Genomic DNA, 21,334 nt, shown 5'->3' on the forward strand with positions numbered 1-21,334 from the left:
ACCTTCAGCCGTTGGTTCCCATTGAAGGCCATTATGAGGAGGAAAATCCTGGAATGTTTTCCTCCAAAAAATTGTTTTCAACTGAAGACAGAAAGACAGGAACATCTGGGATGAGAGAGGGGGTGAGTAAAGTATCAGGAAATTTTCATTTTGGAGTGAACTAATCCTTAAAAAAAAAAAAAAACATACACATTACGGTGTTTTCACACTTGGGTCCTCTTGAAAAGAACCGAACTCAGACTCCTTTAAGTGGACCAAGAAGTGAACCAAGTGAAAAAGGGCCCGGTTCTCTTTACGTTCACACTGTCCCTGAAAGAGGACTCGGATCCTTTCCCCTTTAGTAGGAATGTGGTCTCAGAACCCTTTGTGTTCATTCGGTTGCTTTGGATCTAGTCCAGTTCAGTGTTTGATGGCTGACCCTATATGGCCTTCAATATTTGATCCAATTCACTTACATTGTTTGTTCCTCAGTAACCAAGATATTTGTTTGTAGAGATTATTATTACTTTATGACGGTAAGGTGGATGTGCAAGTAATAATAATAAAAAATAAATATTATATATATATATATATATATATATATATATATATATATATATATATGCTGTTGTATTAAGCAGTTTATCTTTATAATTTTTATATATATATAAAATATATATATAAATAAATAAATATATATATATATATATAAAGATAAACTGCTTAATACAACAGCATTTGTACTGCTTAATACAACAGCATATATATATATATATATATATATATATATATATATATATATATATATATATATATATATATATATATATATATATATATATATATTATATTTATTTTTTATTATTATTACTTGCACATCCACCTTTGTAACTGTAATGGGGTTCGTAGATGGGAAGGAAGGAGGCGGGAACCTGCGAACATTCAACAAAAACGAAAGTAAACCGCGGGCAGCCCCTCGGCGCTGCTGTGACATGTTCACACTGCTAAGAGTAAAGCGCTTCTGCAGAATAAAACCGAGGGTAACGCAGATATGACGCGATTGACAGGCGACTCCCTCAAACGCAATGCTGAAATGTCCCGGTCCTTCGTTAAAAAAGCAATTTTCTCACAATTTACAAATAGTTGGAAACATTTGGGATATTGGAAGTACTCAACTTAATCAGATCTGTGATTAAAATATTATTTTTTTTTCCCTCTATAGTACACTTACAGAATAGTACACCCCAAAATTAAAGCTCATATCCATTTTTGGCTGTAATGATTTAATTTAGCACAAAATTATTATAAACAACTATATAAAATGGCACATGGTGTCCTTAAGACTTGACTCTGAATATGTCGTTGAACATTAATCATTTCCCCAATACATCTTAGTGCAGGTAAATGTGAGCTTTTGTCAAATATCCACATTTGTATGAAGCAAAATGGGTTGAATTATATAGTGTCCAAGTTCACCAAATGAAAAATAATAACACTAAATGTGACTTGACAAAAACACGGCTAACTACAACAAAAGGATTTCAAATCTATACTCGTTATTTCATAGATGCATGCCTGTAAATCTGCATGCTTTGTGCATAAATGATTCACATAAGGATTTTTTTCTCCACACCAATTAAATGTCAGCATCAAATAAATAAAAAAGGTCCCTAACAGAGATTGCATTTGATTTAAAAACCTTCAAGGAGACAAATAAAAACAAGAGGATTTTACACAGATCGAAAAATCTCCTGATCCTGGCTGGACAGGGAATTCATTTGCTAGTCATTTCAGACACTTTTTCTTAAAACGGATATGGTTAGCTAACAGAAGTTCTGTAGGATCTGCTAGAGATTTCAGAGACACAAGGGCTTTGACATTGAACTTTTTAACAAAGACAATCCATCAAGATTCACCTAGCAACCTCATTTTATTTTAAGTGCACAAAGGAGACTGACAATGAAAATCTCCTTGAAAAACCAGTCGAATTTTTCATATAATAATGTCAAATGTGTCAAAGCTATAGTGAAGTGCATGCATTCTCACGCGCTGCTGCTTGCCTCTATATAATGTCGTATAACTTAAAAGCCAAACTATAAAACAACATGTTAGAAAGTAGAAGAATGTTCTAGAATTATAACTACCAATGTGGGCAATTTAATTGACTATGTGCTCGATTTGATATGCAAACAAGCATGCATGCAACTAAGTTTGCATTGCTTGAGGGTTTCAAATCATTAGTTACCCTCCAGCTACGCTGCACATAACTGCTGAAAGGGTGCATCTATTTACCTTCTAAAACTACTGAAGTGATAGTAAAACCTGTGTAGAATAATAATAACTGTAGCCCCAGGTGCTAAACGAGTCATTATGAACAATAAAAGTAGAATGTAGGTAAATGTCACAGCCATACAGTAATTAAAATGCATCAAGTATTGAGTCCTGAGGTCCAGTTAAAACCGGAAAAAAAGATTCACGATGTCTATTTTTTCCTGTTTGCTCAAAGAACGCTCTACAGGTAGAAACACGTGGCGTGTCATACATTATACCGACAGCCTTTTAATGCAACTGCACTTTCCTTCAGATGAAGTTTGCAGAAGCCGAGCTCACTCTGTTTGCTTGTCCTGTGCACGGGCCTGCCGTCAACACGTGAGTGTGCATAAATATCTTCAATTCCTTCGCGAATACCTCAAGGTTTGCTTTGAGTCCTCATATGCAGGCAACACTCGAAACACTGTGTCATCTCTGGGACGAGTGACAGATCCAAATTCTTCACCATATCTCCTGGATTTTATTCTTTGAAGGGATGCAGATGGAAGTCATCACGGTTTATTTTCTTATGAAAGCTATGTGTTGTTCCACGTATGAGAATGTAGTTTTTGTTGAGGGAAAATAAAGGGACTAAGGCAAAAGACATTGAGGTCTGGTTTCACAGACTGAGCCAGGATTAGGCCTTAGGTCAATTACGACATTTATAGCTTTTATAAACATGCATTAGAAAAAAATAATTACTGATGTGCATCTTGAAACAATACAATGGCACTGATATATTTTAAAGGGGATATATCATAAAAAACAGACTTTTTTTTCCATGTTTAAGTGCTAAAACTGGGTCGCCGGTGCATCTACCAACCCAGAAAACGTGATAAAGGACAAACCCTGTGTTTTGGCAAGCCTTTCTCTGCAAGCATGGTGAAAAAAAGCCGCTCAGATTTCTCTCCCCTTCTGATGTAGGAAGGGGATCTATTATCATATTAATATTATAATATTAATATGTTCCTCTGCGTTCGAGCAGCTGGAGCGACAACAATGTCTTGCATGTGCATTGACTGATCGAGGGACATTTCAAGGCCAGTATTGCTAAAGTTAAAGCTCAAGGATGGATCAGTACAAACTGTTTGTGATCCAGCTTGCAGTCTCCAGACAGATACTGGTCAAGGCAGTAAAAAAAGGGAGAGTGCGCACTTTATAATAGTTATATCTGAGCTGTTTTACGGATATAAAGTTGAACTGTTTATTAATCACCCCTGAAAAGGCATAAGGTCTGTATATAGTTGTTTACTGTTAGTTTTTAGGGATGCATTGAATCCAGGATTCGGGGTTCGGATTCGGCCGAATATTGGGCTTTTTGACTGGGTTCGGTTTCTGCCGAACCTTAGAATTTTTTTCAACCGAACCGAACCCGCTTGCACTACGCGATACTGGCCAAACATGATGCCGCATTTAAATATGGCAACGTGTTTACTAGGTAGACCGTTCGAATGCAGTCGGCTGTGAGAGAGTGAAAATGGAACTTGTGAACAGAAAATGTGTTGTTTGGCAGTACTTTCAGTCACAAGAAGGCAATTCAAGTCGAGCTATATGTTCAATTTGCAATGCCGATTTGTCTCGTGGTGGCAAGAACCCTAAACAATAGCCGCTGGATGTCCGGTTCGCGAACGAATCGTTCTTTTTAACCGGATCTTTTTAGTGATCCGGTCGAACCAGTTCACCAAATCGGACTGAATCGTTCTAAACGGTTCGCGTCTCAAATCAGCGCCGATCCCACAAGTTACTATAGTTACTCACTTTCTGACATGAGTGACAGTCCCTCAGACTAGAAATAAACTAATATCTTGAAGTATATGTTGTAACTCCAACAGTTGACTGAACTGAGACATGTTTTGCTGTGAGAGCCGGTGAGCTGAGATACTGCATGCGTGATAGCGGCGTCTTGAACAGAACTGTTTCTCTCGGAGTGGGACGGCTGATGCTGTTTCTCTCGGAAAACTGATGCTGATAATATATGAGCACGGGTGAACTGAGGATTTGTGTAAGTTTATGTTATGTCAATGTAAGTTTATTTAATCTGTGTAAAACATCAGTGTTTGCACGGCAGTGGCTGTATTGAGTGCTTTTGCAAAACATGAATTAAAAAACGTATCCAAGATGATGATGATTACAATAATAATTATTACTATACTAAGTTTTAATTACAAATGCTTTACAAGAATGTGTTTGAATGTATTTTCATCCGCCGGGATGATAGAAATGACGTCATTACGTAAAGACGTAAAAGAAGCGGTGATCCGGGGTTTTTTTTTTGTGGAAGAAGGAATCTACAGACAGCAATACGGCACAGTCATGTTTCCTTTAAAAAAAAAAAAATAATTTAAATTATAAATACACTGCTGTGGATGTTGTTTATGTCATTAATGTGTTTACTGTGATAATGGACTGAGGATGGGAGTTGGATTCGGTATTCGGTTTCGGATTCGGCAGAATCTTAACCAGTAGATTCGGTATTCGGCCGAACCTCAAAAATCTGGATTCGGTGCATCCCTATTAGTTTTAAGGAGTGTCTTGTGTAATTCACTGTGTATGTTGATGATAATTAAAAGTACAGAGAGTTTATGAATAAGACTTTAATGTACACTTCTTGTACTGTTTTATTTGTGGATATTCTGGAGTGAAAACAGATGCTTCATCTTTTGTTTGATGAGCAATAATCTTCATAAAACTCTTCAGTAATTGTTTGGCCATCATTTGGACGGGGTCCGCTACAATAGGCTTGTATTAATAGTTGATAAAAGCAAGACGGCAACATAAGTTAAAGCCGTAATTAAACTAAACTAAACTAAACTACACCTGTGCTATCTCCATGCAGCCTTTATTCTCTGGCTCTGTAGGCATTATTGTCAGACTCTGGTTTGGACTGAATGTTGTTAGTTTCTGACATGTTCTGCTTTTGTTGCCTGAGCTCTTGAAGCTCCGCCCTCTTCTTAAAAGAACAGACAGGGAGCCCCAGCTCATTTGCATTTAAAGGAACATACACAAAAACGGTGTGTTTTTACCAAGCAGCAACCTCCCCCAGTTTCTGTTGAAGCCAATAAAAAAGTGACTTAAACTGCAGTTCATCGACTGGCCCCTAGAGACAGGCTCCAGAAGAGAGCAGGATCTCATTGAGCCCAACTCATTCAAAATGCCCAACATTACAGGAGAAAAAAGAAGGCTGGGACAAATTGTGGTTTTGGTCATTATGGCTAATTTTGCCCTTTATGACAACTGTGAGGGGGGTGATTTAAAAAAAAAAACTCATTTCTTTTAATTATATTAATCCTTAACCCTTTAGGCGCCCTTTAGGAGGATTTCTCCCGAAACGTTCGATTTTGACATCTTAATTTTAAAAGGCTATATCTTAAAACTTATCAGAGATAGGAACTTTTTGTAAATTAGAGAAATATTAAGGGGGATCCAAAGTTTATGTTGGGATTACATGTCCCCATCTAATTTGCATATTACGACGTCATATGGGGTGGCAATCTTGGATTATAGAATTTACATGAAAAGCCACATGTATAAATGATAAAATGCAGCACTTCTTTCCCCCCAACATGTCCCTCAACTTCTGTGTGCTATATTGCAAAATACTGAATGTTCAGATAAATTGTAAACAAACTGTGTAAATCATTACTAACAAATGGTAGAAACAAACAGAATTAATGTAGCGGTTTGCCTTTTTCTGTAGAGATTTTCCATTTACTACATACACACTGTAAAAAATTATTTAGTAAAAAAGTTACCTGGTTGCCTTAAAATTTTGAGTTCATTGAAATTAAAATTTTGAGTTAATACAATGACAATTTTTTGAGATTTGACAACCTTTATTAAAATATTATTAAAAGATTTTGTGAGCATATTGGGTAATTGTGTGTGTCTTATTTCTGATGATGCAGTGAAACATGCCAAATTGTGCTATTTTCATGATTTATCACATTTTTTATGTGGTTCAGATACAAAAATATTTTGAGTTTCTATTTATTAAACAAATTTCCTTCATTGTATCAACTCAATTTTTTAATTTCAATAAACTCAAAATGTTAAGGCAACCAGGTTACTTACTTTTTTAAGTTAAACCAACAAAAACCAACCAAATTTTTTTTACAGTGCAGTAGGCACTCTGATTCCATATATGGGGCACATATATATTATATATTATGCATAGTAGCCCCTGCCCCGTGTCACAGCGCGTCTGCTCCTGCTATAAGCAGCGTGTCCAGATCTGCCTCGCGCGCCGCCGAGTGTGCACAGCCACGACCACTGTCATCATTTTGACTCCCCACCCTGCCTCCACGTTACCACCGAATACTTCGACCTTATCAAACATACCCTGTGGCATCAGATAAAGTCTCCACCACAATACTGTCGCCGCGATCGCGGAGAGGCGCGCAGTCAGAAGACGCTTCAGATTCAGATTTTTTTTCATGGCTTCATGGGGAGCACGATAAAAATCTCCCACAGCCGCCTGGTTCCCAACACTAACACACCTGCTAACTTCGCGACCCCTTCGCGACTTCTACATTGGGCAAATGATCCACCGTTTTTGCTTAGTGTAGCGTTAGTTTCACCTTCAGAATCACAGTCATCTCATATTCCTCTTCAAAATCAGGGTCTGCGAATAGAAGACCCGACACTTTATCGCGGGTAAGCTTTATTGATGCCATTAGAAAATAATAATAGTAATAATTGTTGACAATGCTCTGATAAAACGTCTCACTCACACACCAGCTCCGCTTTTGTTTGCACTGATTCAATGCGAGATTTTGTATATAATCATGATCGTTTTATGAGTCGGGGATGAAGAATGACATGTCTGCCATCTAGTGCAGGGGAGGTTGAATTAAATTTGACACCCTATTTGACAAAATCGGTTTTATTCAGTGCCGCATATTGTCGAGTAAACTCAACCGTGGCGCCTAGAGGGTTAAACTCCTGCATAATTAAGGGTGTGGCCCCTTGAGTGACAGATGACAGGCAACGGTCAACTTTAGGCTTCAAAAAAACGCTCTTCAGAAACCTACAGCTGACATCACAGACACTACGTCTATATTTCTTCACAGTCTGGGGTTTTTGGTTAACCCGAAACAATGGCAATGCTATAAAACATGATCATATTCGGAGCTAAAACTCCACAAACACACTCTGGGGACATCAGAGACTTAATTTACATCTTAATTTACGTCCCCTTTAAGAATGTCAGTGTAAGTTGCTTTCAGTTAAAACGGCTCAAACTTTAGTCTGGGACTAGCTTAAGCCATGTCTGTGAAACCAGGGGTGAGAGTTAAACAGCAGTGTCAAGTGTAAACTGTGACAGAAAGCAAAATTAGACATCATCCATTTGCTTATTTTAAATTGTTTCTACTTCAATGTCTGTACATACACACTTAATCGTCGTCTCCTTGTTAAATACACAACAAGGGATTACAAGTAATTACATTTTTCCCAATTGTTATGATTCCGTTGAAAGAAAGGTATTTCCTAAGACAACTATAATCACACCCGCAAAGACCATGGAGCTGTTTGTTACAACTAAAAAATTAACGTATATCGTTTGTGACAGAGATGGGACTCAAAGCCAACGTTAGCTATTGTAAACTAAAAGATGATCAGCATTTGATTCTCTGCAGATGTAGTTGGGCAGAACGGCTGTTTCTCTCCTGAGGTGGAAGCGTAATGTCACCACTCTTCAAGGCATCCTTTAAGCACCAGCCACTGTTGCCATGGAAACCATTCATTGCCACACAATCTTCCTGTGCCGTCTCGCAGAACCTTCCTCACAAACACACAGTAAATCTCGCCTCTAAATCCTGGATTCAACTGAGAGAGAGAGGGTCGAAACATGGATCATTATGTCTTATTGTAGTTGCTTTACTTCAGTACACCCCTATAGGAGAGCTCTGACAATATAAGCAATTATTAATCTCCTATTTTCTTCATAAAAGTATAATAATAATAATAATTATAATGCAGTTAAACTTGTTAGATGCAATATATTTATAAATAATTGACAGTAAAAGCTTTTACAAAAAAAACAAACAAAAAAAAAATGCTGTTGAACTTCCAGATCAAAGAATCCTGGGAAATATTTCCACAAAAAAAATAAAAAAAAAATAATCATAAATGTTTCTTGAGCAGGAAATCAGCATATGATTTCTGAAGGATCACGTGACACTGAAGACTGGAGATGCTGAAAATAAAGCGTTTACTGTAAACTGTAATGTTCACAATAATGCACTGGTTGGAGTATGTTTGGCTAGTTTAGAAGAGTTCCTGTTGCTGTTGTTTTCTTTTTGTTTGTTTCTAATCTTGAGCATAAGCTTTATTTGAGAACAGATAAAGGTTAATTGTATTATATTTCTGTCCTCATTCAGCAAGTGCTATGCTATGCGAATGCTACAAAAGCATTGTGTAACCAATTAGCATGGTGGCATTTATTGATTTAGCTAGTTAAAGCTAGTCAGGTTTCCAGTACTAAAAATGTGAGATTACATGATATTTTTAAGTTAAATGTATGAATTAGCTTACTCAAATATTTCAAGTTTAGAGCAATTAAAATGTATAATTACAAAATAAAAAAAGTTCTGCTTAATCAGTTTTTTGTTGTTGTTGTTGCCAACGTATTCAGGTTTACAGTGTTGTCATCACAGTAAAAAATCACATTTTAAAATATTATATAAAAATAATTTTTAAAAAATGTACTAATATTTTACAATATTACTGTCTAACTGTATGTTTGACAAAATAAATGCAGCCACAAACAAAATAAAAACGTTTGCTTCACAATTCCTGTGGAAAAAAAAAAGAGATGACAAGTCTGAAATAAGGATTCAGATGCTTCGATGTGTTGCCTAAATCTGGCATCAAGTGCAAATAGCGTGCCTAACCTAATGCCTGGTTAGGCCAAACGAGATTAAAAAACGACACACACACTTCAACATCTTCAGCGGTGCAGTCAGTAAAGCGATCTTGGTTTTGACGTAAACGACCCGGGTTCCAATCCATCTTTTGCCGAGCTTTCCCATCATATATCACATCGGAAAGGCATTTACTTTCAATAAATTTTCCCATAAGGCAGCATCCATTTAATAATTTAATAAATATATTTATTACTGCATTCTGCTAATGTACAACAACACTGATGTGAAAATAGTATGAATCTGTCAGCATAAAGTATAAATATCATCTAATTACTATTTACACATATTGCACATACATGGTGTAAATAGAATATATCGCTATTTAAATAAATATCCTCTATTGCTAAGATAATATAATAATATAAGATAATATGCTATTTTCACTTGGTGTAAATAGCCGCTGTCTAACTCAAAACTGTAGTTTATCACAAATCATGCACAAATCACAAATCATCAAGTATATCCCGTATTATATCCAGCTAAAGCAAGAAAATAAATAAATAAACATTTTAAAACATTGGTAGGTTTTAAAAAACGTGACGGCTGGTGTCTGCACTCGTCTGAATGAAAACTTTTTGGTGACACTTTATTTTAAGGTTCAGTTATTAACTATCAACTAGTTGCTCATTATCATGCATATTACTAGGATATTGTCTGTTTATTAGCACTTATAAAGCACATATTAATGCCTTATTCTGCATGACCTTATTCTACATCCCTTAATCCGACCCAATACCTAAACTTAACCGCTACAAAAACTACCTTACTAACTATTAATAAGCAGTAAATTAGGAGTTTATTGAGGCAGAAGTCATAGTTAATAGTGAATATGTGTTCCTCATACTCAAGTGTTACCAACTTTTTTAACAATGCCTCTTCTATGTGTGACTCTTAGCCAGAAATCAACTGAATATGAAAGCCGATCTCCACTGCCCACCCATCGCTGCCCCTGGAAGTTATTAAATAGAGCAATAGTGGTCTGTGATGTGTCCTCATTTAGAGAGCTAAGTAAGTGTGTGTGTGTGTGTGTGTGTGTGTGTGTGTGTGTGTGTGTGTGTGTGTGTGTGTGTGTGTGTGTGTGTGTGTGTGTGTGTGTGTGTGTGTGTGTGTGTGTGTGTGTGTGTGTGTGTGTGCATTTGTAGACTGTACCAATTACCCTAATGTATCCAATTAAAAATAGCTTGTTCAAAGACTAGTGGCGGCTCAGTAAAGACTGCATTTATAATCAGGAAACAAGACCACAGAGCGAAGGGAGGGACGTTCAAACACCTTAGGCAACATTTATAACACCGACTTGAAATTACTCCCCATGATCATTCCAATCCATCTTATGCAAACAAAGAGCCTTTGGAGGAGGCAAAGGCTGGAGGAACAGAGGAGACGACCGAGCAAGAGTGAGATTTATGAAGTAAGGAAAAGAGTCGGTCTGAAAGTCTAATGTGAATTATTAAAGATAAAGGGACGCCAAGAAGAATATATGATGGTTTGCAATAGGGATGTCGCATGTACTTTAGTACCAAGCCGGTACTGAAATTTTGAATATGTGACGATATCAGCAGTTCTGTAGTAGCCAATTATATTCGGCACACACTAATAGGCTCTGCTTTCAGTCGCTTCTGTGTGTATCTAAGCGCAGGACTCCAGACTGCAGCCGACTCGTGTCTGTGAATATTAAACCGCAAAAGATTAAACATTAGTCCTGCATGTTCTGCATCTCTGTGTGAATGAATGGTGCAGATGCGCACACACACACACACACACACACACACACACACACACACACACACACACACACACACACACACACACGTGGTTGCTATTTTTTTTAGTCTCTGCCGTGTAGTGTTAATTTTGATTTAGTTTTAGTCTTTAGTCACCTGAATTGTTTGTATTTCTAGTTTTAGTCAACTAAAGTTGTATTGAGTTTGGTGGTTCAGTTGTAACGTTGAGTTACAAAATGTAGTTTAATTGTAATGCATTAATTGATCATTTAAGCATTACATAACAAACTGTTACTGAATACACGTCAAAACAGAAATGTTCATATAATTGTGGGTTTTTTTTACCGTTCAAGCACAAAAATAAATGAAAGAGCTCAATATTTTTTTTTTTATAATTGTGTTCTTCTGTTTTGGTTAGTATATCAGGTTAAGCTAAAACTTCATTTAAAAAAAACATTTATTTAATTTCAAGTAATGAAGATTTTTTTCAATGGTTTCCTAAAGTATTTCCTCCTGATGTATCAAATGAGAACGAGATTAAATACAATTTATTGTGTAAAAAAAAACGTTTATATAATGCGTTACTTTTAATTATAAACAGGCTGGAAATAGACTGGGATTCTTATTTTGAAATGTCTGCTCCTTACTATTGCAGTTCAGATGAGGGAGATCAAATATGTGTTGTTACAACCGTCTAAAACATATTACTATATAAACATCCGAAAGAAACATTGGCATTAGTATAAACTTATTTAAAAACAAATAGTCCCGCCCCAATCTCATACCAGATCAGCCATTGGACAGAAACAAATAGTCCCGCCCCCAATATCGTGCCAGATCAGACATTGGACAGAAACAAATAGTCCCACCCCAATATCGTGCCAAATCAGCCATTGGACAGAAACAAATAGTCCCGCCCCAATATCGTGCCAGATCAGCCATTGGACAGAAACAAATAGTCCCGCCCCAATATCGTGCCAAATCAGCCATTGGACAGAAACAAATAGTCCCGCCCCAATATCGTGCCAGATCAGACATTGGACAGAAACAAATAGTCCCACCCCAATATCGTGCCAAATCAGCCATTGGACAGAAACAAATAGTCCCGCCCCAATATCGTGCCAAATCAGCCATTGGACAGAAACAAATAGTCCCGCCCCAATATCGTGCCAGATCAGCCATTGGACAGAAACAAATAGTCCCGCCCCAATATCGTGCCAAATCAGCCATTGGACAGAAACAAATAGTCCCGCCCCAATACCGTGCCAAATCAGCCATTGGACAGAAACAAATAGTCCCGCCCCCAATATTGTGCCAGATCAGCCATTGGACAGAAACAAATAGTCCCACCCCAATATCGTGCCAAATCAGCCATTGGACAGAAACAAATAGTCCCGCCCCAATATCGTGCCAAATCAGCCATTGGACAGAAACAAATAGTCCCGCCCCAATATCGTGCCAGATCAGCCATTGGACAGAAACAAATAGTCCCGCCCCCAATATTGTGCCAGATCAGCCATTGGACAGAAACAAATAGTCCCGCCCCCAATATTGTGCCAGATCAGCCATTGGACAGAAACAAATAGTCCCGCCCCCAATATTGTGCCAGATCAGGATAACTTCATTTCTTATTCATTCCTATTTCTACCGTACATATTCTGAGAGACTCATTGTGTTTGGTCAGTTCATAAGCAAAGAGATGAAGCTAAAACATGTGACTGGTGTCAACCATTAAATCCAATATATTCATAATAAAAAGTTACAATAACAATTGAAAACAAACAAAAAAAAGTTTCCCAGTTTCCAAAAACCTATAACATTTTATTTTGGCCTATATAAAGACCAGCAGGTTTCTGCAGAGCCGGCGATGCTATTTTTGAGTGTTTGAAGCTGCCTGAGCTTATTTGAATTCTGTAGTCTAAGTATTAAAATCCTGACTACTAAGAACTTTGAGCTATGAAAAAGGCAGTCACATCCAAACATTGTTAACAAACTGAAATCTGGTTAGCTCTGCATGCTGACACTATGTTTCAGACTCTAAGGACGTCTAGTTATAAATATGCAGGCCCTCATGCACTCGAATATCATTGTACGCAGCTCAAACTCTGCTAATCCCAGGTGTAACCTTTCACAACTTTGTAAGAGTATGTGAGCATAAATTAAATCACAAATTAATTATATATAACAGGGTTTCTGCAAGTTTGCTGGAAGACCTTTTTAAGACCAATAAAAAAAAAATAATGAATACATTTAAGAGAAAATTCATCAATGTTCTTTAAATGTAAAAGCACACAGTGAGCTGTATACGCAACACTTAAAGATACAATTTCCAACAGATCTCCATAATTTCATTAATTTTACACAAAATAGCCTAAAGTTTAAGATAAGAAATCTTCTGAAAGTGATTTTATGATTAAAACATGAACAAATATCTGCCAACGGGTTCATAAAAATCAACTTTCTTCAAATGTGAGTGATTTCCACACCCACTGACAGATATTAGCTCTTGTTTTAAGCATAAACTCACTTCATTTTTTTCAACTCCTCAGAAAACAACACTTTGTTTATTAATTTAGCATGTCATTAAATGTCTCTAGATCTAAAGACGTTTTGAATTTGTGCTGGAAAACAAAAATCAGGCGGAAGAACGTAATTTTTGCAGTGCATGCAATTTAATTTAGCAATATTAGTTATATTTTTTAATACTTGTTTTGAAGTTTTTCTGGACTCTGCTTCAATGGTTTAATTAAATTTGACTTCCGTTCATCTCCTGAACACAAGTGAAGATATGTTTAATGACATGGGAAATATTTCTGTGCTTCCATTGACAGTCTAAGCAACTTCCACTGACGCTTCAGAAAGAGATCCTAAAACTGATCCAGACGGATCAAGCAGATTATTCATAATGTTCTGACTCAATCACTTTTTACGATGACCAAAAGTCTCACCGGTTTGGAACGACATTAGGGAGAGTAAATTATGACAGAACTTTAATTTGTGTGTGAACTGTCCCTTTAAGTGACTACTTTTGATTTATTCATCCAAAATTTGACAAATTCTGTGACATTCGGCAGTAAATTTCATTTATATGAATGGATTTTGCATCCAAGTTACCTGCATTACAGAAATCATAGGGCCATCATTTTATCCCATGATATTGAATTTACATTTACGCACTTGGCAGACACTTCTATCCAAAGCGACTCACAATTCTCGCTTTCCCTGGGATTCAAACCCATGACCCTGGCGTTGTTAGCACCACGCTCTACTGTTTGAGCTATAGGAAAGCTGAATTTAGGTTGTGGAAGGTCAACTTGAGACCTGATATAAAGTACAATAAACATTGTAGTTAGAATATGTGTGTATCATAAAAGTATATTTTTTCATATACACTAATAAATGAAAGAGCGAAGCAATCACTTCACCTTAGGAGGCAATGTCAGTGTCCCACATTGCCCCTTTAAAGTCTCTACTTTTTAAAAAAGATCTGCCTTCTCACCATGTTTACTTCCTGTCTAACATTTTTTTTCCAGACATCCCTAAAGTGAGAAACAACATGACATCTTTGACAATGTTATGGTAGTGCCAAATAACCAGTCAACCTCAGCACAAATGTCAGACGTGTCCTATGACAGCCACAGACTCTTCACACTTCATATCTGATTGGCTGGAAATGTCTTACACAGCTGTCCACTCGTGGCTTCTCTTTACACCTCAGCGTGAGCGACAGACATGCATTTAGTGTTCAGCACCACGGACAGCGGCCAGACGAACACACACACTCAGCTCAAGCAATTACAGCTAAAGCAATCAAAACTGATGTATGAGTTGACTTTAAAAACAGCACAACACCTGGAGAGGTCAAGAGGCCTTTATAGGGTGAACTCTAACCTCTAGCTCAATGGGACACATTCTCAATGTCAACTCAACTCAATGGATAAAATCTTCCCACTCTCCCTGAATTCACCATATAGTAACAGTCAAGGGTCCAATTCTTGCTATTAACTAGCTTATTATCATTAGTTTATTAGCACTTATAAAGCACATATTAATGCCTTATTCTGCATGACCTTATTCTACATCTTTCTAAACTTAACAACTGCCTTATTAACTAATAATAAACAGTAATTAGGAGTTTAATAAGTTTAATAAAGTCATAGTTAATGGTGAGAATTGGACTGTAAACTAAAGTGTGACCACACACACATATACACACACACACACACATATATACACATATATATATATATATATATATATATATATATATATATATATATATATATATATATATATATATATATATATATATATATATATAAATATATATATATGAATGATTGCGCTGGGTTTTGACCATCTTTGACGGACGTAATGGCGTTGTTCTCAAACTATTTAGTTGTTCTTTTAAATTAAAAAGCTCTCATAAGTAAATGCTTAACTTTTTTTCTTCAAATGTTTAAATGCACGGGGATGGCATAATAATAGTTACATCTAATTACCACAATAAATGTGCACAAAAGCAATTGAAACTGTGTAATAATTGTGGAAATCAATCGTCCTTAGTTCAATGTCCATGTCAACTCGTTCCTCTGACACAAAGGCACAGTTGAGTGATATGAATATCACAGTTTTTCAACTTTGTTTAAATTATATCAAAGGCACTGACTTACAGATATTACAAAATGTCCTCATGTGCTGCTGTAAACATTAATACAACACTGGAAGATGAGACATTTGTGTAAATATTCTTTTGAGACAAACTTAGAAACAAATGCTCTATCTATCTATCTATCTATCTATCTATCTATCTATCTATCAGGAAATTATTCAAATCAAATAAATGTGTTGTTTGCTTGTTTTTTGTTTTTTTCCCCCCAAGAGTTCACAAAGGCTATAGCACAAACTTCCCACAACTTTACACATGTGATTGTAGCCCAGTGAGCACTCACAGCTGTAAATGTTACTCATGTTCATCATTAAAACATCTGTCTGCATGTGTCATCACGCCTCCTATAGCGCAAACTACACACATCTGTATATTATTCCGGACGAAGAACAACAGAACGGACCTATTTGAGTTTCTGGACTAGGCCTGCGACTGATATTTAATCTGACTACTTGTATAAATCACAATAGTTATCACAATCAAGCATATGTATTAAATAGGATGTTAAATTGATTGTAAATGACACCACTCACCCAATACAAAGTACGGGAGCTCGGTATTTTCCAAGTCGTCGACAACGACTATCTCGCCGGGAAAATCGTTCCTGACGGAGAATAGCAGCTTGGGCTCGGAGGCCGACGGGCTGTGCATGATGCTCAGGTCGTTCTCTCGCAAAAACGGCAAAGCGGATACCGTGACGCTTTTCATTTTGCACTCCATATCTTGAGACTGATCTTCTTCACCGTTCAGACATCTCACACCGGCGGAATTGAAGATGGCAGTCCAGAGGACGCCGATGAGCAGACCGGAGTGTGGTGGCAGCATCTCGCCGAAAACGGAGCTCAGGCTGCGGCACACGGAGCTGGAGGAGGAGGAGGAGGACCGTGGATGCGCTGGCAACACACTAATCTAGCTGTTTGCGTGCAAATACACGATAAAGGCAGAGTTTAAGAGTCAGATATTCTCCATGCAACGGCTACATATTCCTGTTGTCATCATAACACGACTCGGTTTAGTGATGACAGCGCGAGAGGCGGAACAGCGCAGCAACGGAGCCCGTTATTGGGCTTCTCCACCTCGAGCCATTAAAACGATTTTTTTTCCTTTTGCAGTGGATAACCATTAGCAAGAGCTACATATAATAGTCCTCTTTTAAAACAGTGTATTGTTGCTACTTTTTTCCATTTAAATCATCGAGTTTTTGTGTAAGGCAACGACTCTAGGTTAAGTACAAAAAATATATAAAATATAAGCTATAAAAATATACACCATACTTCCCCGCTTGATTAAAACATTAAGAATTCCAAACATTTTTTTTATTTAATTTTTTGTATAACAGATATTCTCAAAATCTTATTGTTAAATATATGCAAATTAGTTGTTATCTAATTAAATATGCACTAATTTGCATACATTTCTAGAACAAAAAAAAATCTGAAAAGTAAACGAAGTTCAAAATTATTTTTCCTTTTTTTGACATACAAGAATCAAAGGTTTTTACTGGAGAGAGATTGGAAATCTCTTGATCACTCCATATTGTCACCATTGTTTTAGAAATAAACTGTATTAAATCAGGCTTTGTTCAGAGAAATGAACAAAGCCCTCTGTAAAAAAAAGAAGAAAAAATACCACACATACATATATATAATTGAAATCTGCAGATGCAAAGAGATAAATTACTATAAAGGATACACTTAAAGTATAATTTTGGATTTTTCCTTTCCACTAATCTCAAGAAAAAAGAAAGAAAGAAAAAAAACACTTAATGAAAAGCCAAAAAGCACAAAATCTCTTAATTGACAGATACATAAAAACAGTTTTTTCCTGGATGTCTCGACTTAAGTCAAATATTTGTTCTTCTGTTTTGAACTTAACACTATTCTATACGCAACTAGAAACATGTGTGCTAGTTTATAGGAAACATTTGTTGCATTATTTTATAATTAAGTTTATAGGCTAGATGAGATTTTGTTTAATATAAAGTGAGTTCAGGCTAATAAAATATTATAATTGGATACTTTTTAACTGGTCAGATTATCTTTATTAAACTTTCTCAGCAGGGCTATTCACCATATGCAATGAGATTTAGATACTGCATGTAATTTTGCTTTAAAATAATTGTCAATTTAGGGGGGTTGAAGTGAAGAAATATTAACACATTTATGGTGTCAGCAATAGACCACCAAGTATTACAGTAAAATGTCAAACTATGTTTACATATATTATATGCAGTATGTAAAACAGTAACATGCATTCATAGAAGTACATTTTAATTAATAATTATATATTATTAACACACATTTTATTTTTGTTAATGGATACAGTTACACTTTCTCTCGTAAACTGCAAAAATAAATGCATAATATGAGCCTCAGTAGAGAATGTGGGAGTAAGTTTTATAGTTCACTGACCGCTGAGGAAAGAGGAGCAGAACTGAAGCCATCAGCAGCTGCAAGCTCTGGGGGGGGGGGGAAAAGGAAAGAAAGAAAGAGAGGAAAGAAAGAAAGAAAGGAGCAGTGCAGTCTGCCCCAAAGAATGATCTCCCTGTGTAATCTTGAGCTTATTCCAGCACTGAAGCAAGGCTTTAGCAAAGTGTGAAGCACTTTTGTGATGAAAGGGCACAGTACCCATTTCAGATTTGACCTGCTCAATAATTGAACTTTGAGTGTGTGTGTGTGTGTGTGTGTGTGTGTGTGTGTGTGTGTGTGTGTGTGTGTGTGTGTGTGTGTGTGTGTGTGGTTGGTATTGACACACTCGTGGTCCCGTTGCTGTGATATCCTGCTCTCTTTTAGGGTTCTCTCTGAAACACTCGCTAAGCTATCACTGCTTGTGGTTTACACTCAGTGTTGCCACAGTTTGAAAAAGTAATCTGATTACTGATTACTCCTTTAAAAGTAACGTAGTTACTTTACAGATTTCTTGATTTTAAAAGTAACTAAGTAAGATTACAAGTTACTTTATTAGTTAGATTCAGCAGTTTCCGACAACCAGGGGCGTGGGACTGGGGGGATAAAGGGTACTGAGTAGCCAGGGCCCGAGGCAGGGAAGTCCGTTTTCTATACATACACATACATGGTACGGGGGCCCAGCAAGATGGTTTGTACCCAGGGCCCAAAATTTGGTGCTACGCCACTGCCGACAACAGCCCTGCCGCCTCAACACAGAAATGACGACCGTTTTTGCCAACACTCACTTTATCGGAAGTGCATTTTTAACAGTAACATCAACGATGTATCTCCTGACATTTAAATTGAAATTAAAAACTATTTCCTGAAAAAATACTCTCTCCGAGATGCAAGAAGAAAGCAACAAATATATATATTTAATTTTTCTACTAAGGAAAATGACAAATAGTAACTCACAGTGACTTAGATAAATTACTTTAATCTGATTACTGGTTTGGAAATAGTAACACGTTAGATTACTCGTTACTGGAAAAAAGTAGTCAGATTAGAGTAACGCGTTTCTGTCATCACTGTTTACACATAGCAAAGGCAACTTAACGACTGAGGCATAGTGAACTATCAAAATAGCATAAATCATATTATTCTGCTCTTTTCCTTCAGCATTCATCAGTGTTGACCAGTTGCAATCTAAAAAGACAGATTAGTTGATTATTTGAGTTGATGATGATGACTAGTATTTTTATATATTTTATATATATATATATATATATATAACTACATAATATAATAGTAATGCTTCAAGTAAGATAAAGATAACACGTTGTTAGAACTATCCCAAAAACAACATAAAAAAACTATTATAGGACAGTATAGGGACTGAAAAGATCTGGGAGGGAGGGTTACATTATTATCATACAAACTAAAATTGATCCACCATTGAAAGTGGTGAAAACTATAAATATGTGACTAATACAATGATGGCAGTATGGTGGTGATGAGTGATGGTAGTGATGGTACAGAGAATGGTAGTGATAATATAATGCATAGTAAATGGTTCATTTTGTTTGCATGCACACACACCCACACACACACACACACACACACACACACCCACACACACACACACACACACACACACAGACACAGACACACACACACACACACACACACACACACACACACACACACACACACTAGTATTTCACTTCTGGAATTATGTAATTACTAGATTGTCAGTTACTGCACTATCATGGTTTGTGTGTCTGTTTGTCTGTCAATAAAAAAAATTAAAAATTAAAATAAAAAGACCTTTCCCGAATCGACAGGAAAAACACGAAACAGCAGACAGATACAATACAAACAATACGGGACACTAAACCGAAAACACACACACACACACACACACACACACACACACACACACACACACACACACACACACACACACACACACACACACACACACACACACACACACACACACACACACACACACACACACACACACACACACACACACACACACACACACACACACGTGCCTAATGAAAACAAACTCAATGTCCATGAATATACCCACACATACAATATTATATATACTTAATAATAATAATAATAATAATAATAATAATAATAATAAAAATAATAATAATAATAATAATAATATTGTGGTAAATGATGCTCTCTCTGTTGGTTTACATTCGATGGATAAGTTATCCTTGAATGAAATGTTAGCTGTGAAATCCACAGCATGTTTTATCAGCATGTTGTGAGGAATCACAAATTCTTGTCCCTTTACTGGCATTGGTGGCAATGCCAGTAGGCAAATGTGTACACAGATGACTGGAATGCCTCCATAAGTGGAAAAAAAACTCTTATCTTTAACAAATAAAATAAAATTACATACAAAAAATAAATTAAAAAATACTGTCCAGACCAGGCTCTGTTACGGCAACAACATTTAGTTTTACACCATAGCACAACATAATGCCTGCAATACAGTTAATATTGTATCTTCGCAAGTCACTATGAATTATCCATAAACTGCTCAAGGAATTAGCTATGGAATTACCTTCGTCTCAATAAAACTGGAAAACTTTTTCAGAAACTACCAAAAATATGCCATTACAAAAGAAGAAAAACACATTGAAAATGAAAAAAATGAACTCAGTCTCACAAATGTAGCAGGATATTCAGGATATACAACTTTTATCGATATTATTGGTGGCTTCAATAACAAGCATTTTGCTGCCTTGAAGAACAAGCGGGTGAAGATGATGAAGATGAAGCCGCCGCCGCTCCGTGTCTCTCCTGAGAGCTCATCTTTACAAACTAATACAAAGCACCGCGAGATCATTCCAATACGCGCAGGTCAGAGAGCACCTGTCCATCAAACGCTCTTTACCCAATCAGCGTAGATCACTGTTAAGCCCGTCCCCACGAGAGGGTTGTGTCAAAACAGCAAACGAAAAACTGAGAAACGTTAGCGAAATCTTTGGCAATGCATTCACAATCCACGATTTGCCCAAACAAATCTTTGAAAAACATTAACAAAGAATGACGCATGCCGAACATCCTGTTACATTTGTGCGACTGAGTTATTTTTTGTGTGTTTTTCTCCTTGTAATGGCATATTTTTGATAGTTTCTGAAAAAGTTTTGTTCAGTTTTATTGAGACGAAGGTAATTCCATAATTAGCAACCAAGACATATTTTTAAAAAGTGACGCCTCTTCATAATGCTAGAGCACTAATTACGGTGACGCATTGCTGCCTCATACATATTATGTTTTCCACTAAATTATGTCGTTAAAATAACATATTTT

At 36.6% G+C, this 21,334-nt stretch overlaps 1 protein-coding gene across 3 annotated transcripts in view; it reads right to left on the bottom strand.

Moving 5' to 3' along the window:
- astn1 (astrotactin 1) overlaps window positions 1-16,664 on the bottom strand; it is a 423,229-nt gene extending 406,565 nt beyond the window's left edge. For 2 of the 3 annotated variants that reach the window (XM_067453479.1, XM_067453478.1), the window contains exon 1: window positions 16,139-16,663. In XM_067453479.1, the coding sequence (XP_067309580.1) occupies window positions 16,139-16,430 (292 nt within the window). In that variant the 5' untranslated portion in view covers window positions 16,431-16,663. Of the gene's footprint in view, window positions 1-16,138 lie in introns of all 3 variants that reach the window. The other variant, XM_067453477.1, reaches the window with a different exon arrangement.
- Between the last annotated feature and the right edge of the window lie 4,670 nt (window positions 16,665-21,334).

Source organism: Pseudorasbora parva, chromosome 9 (assembly GCF_024679245.1).
Source record: "Pseudorasbora parva isolate DD20220531a chromosome 9, ASM2467924v1, whole genome shotgun sequence".
Lineage (NCBI taxonomy): Eukaryota > Metazoa > Chordata > Actinopteri > Cypriniformes > Gobionidae > Pseudorasbora > Pseudorasbora parva.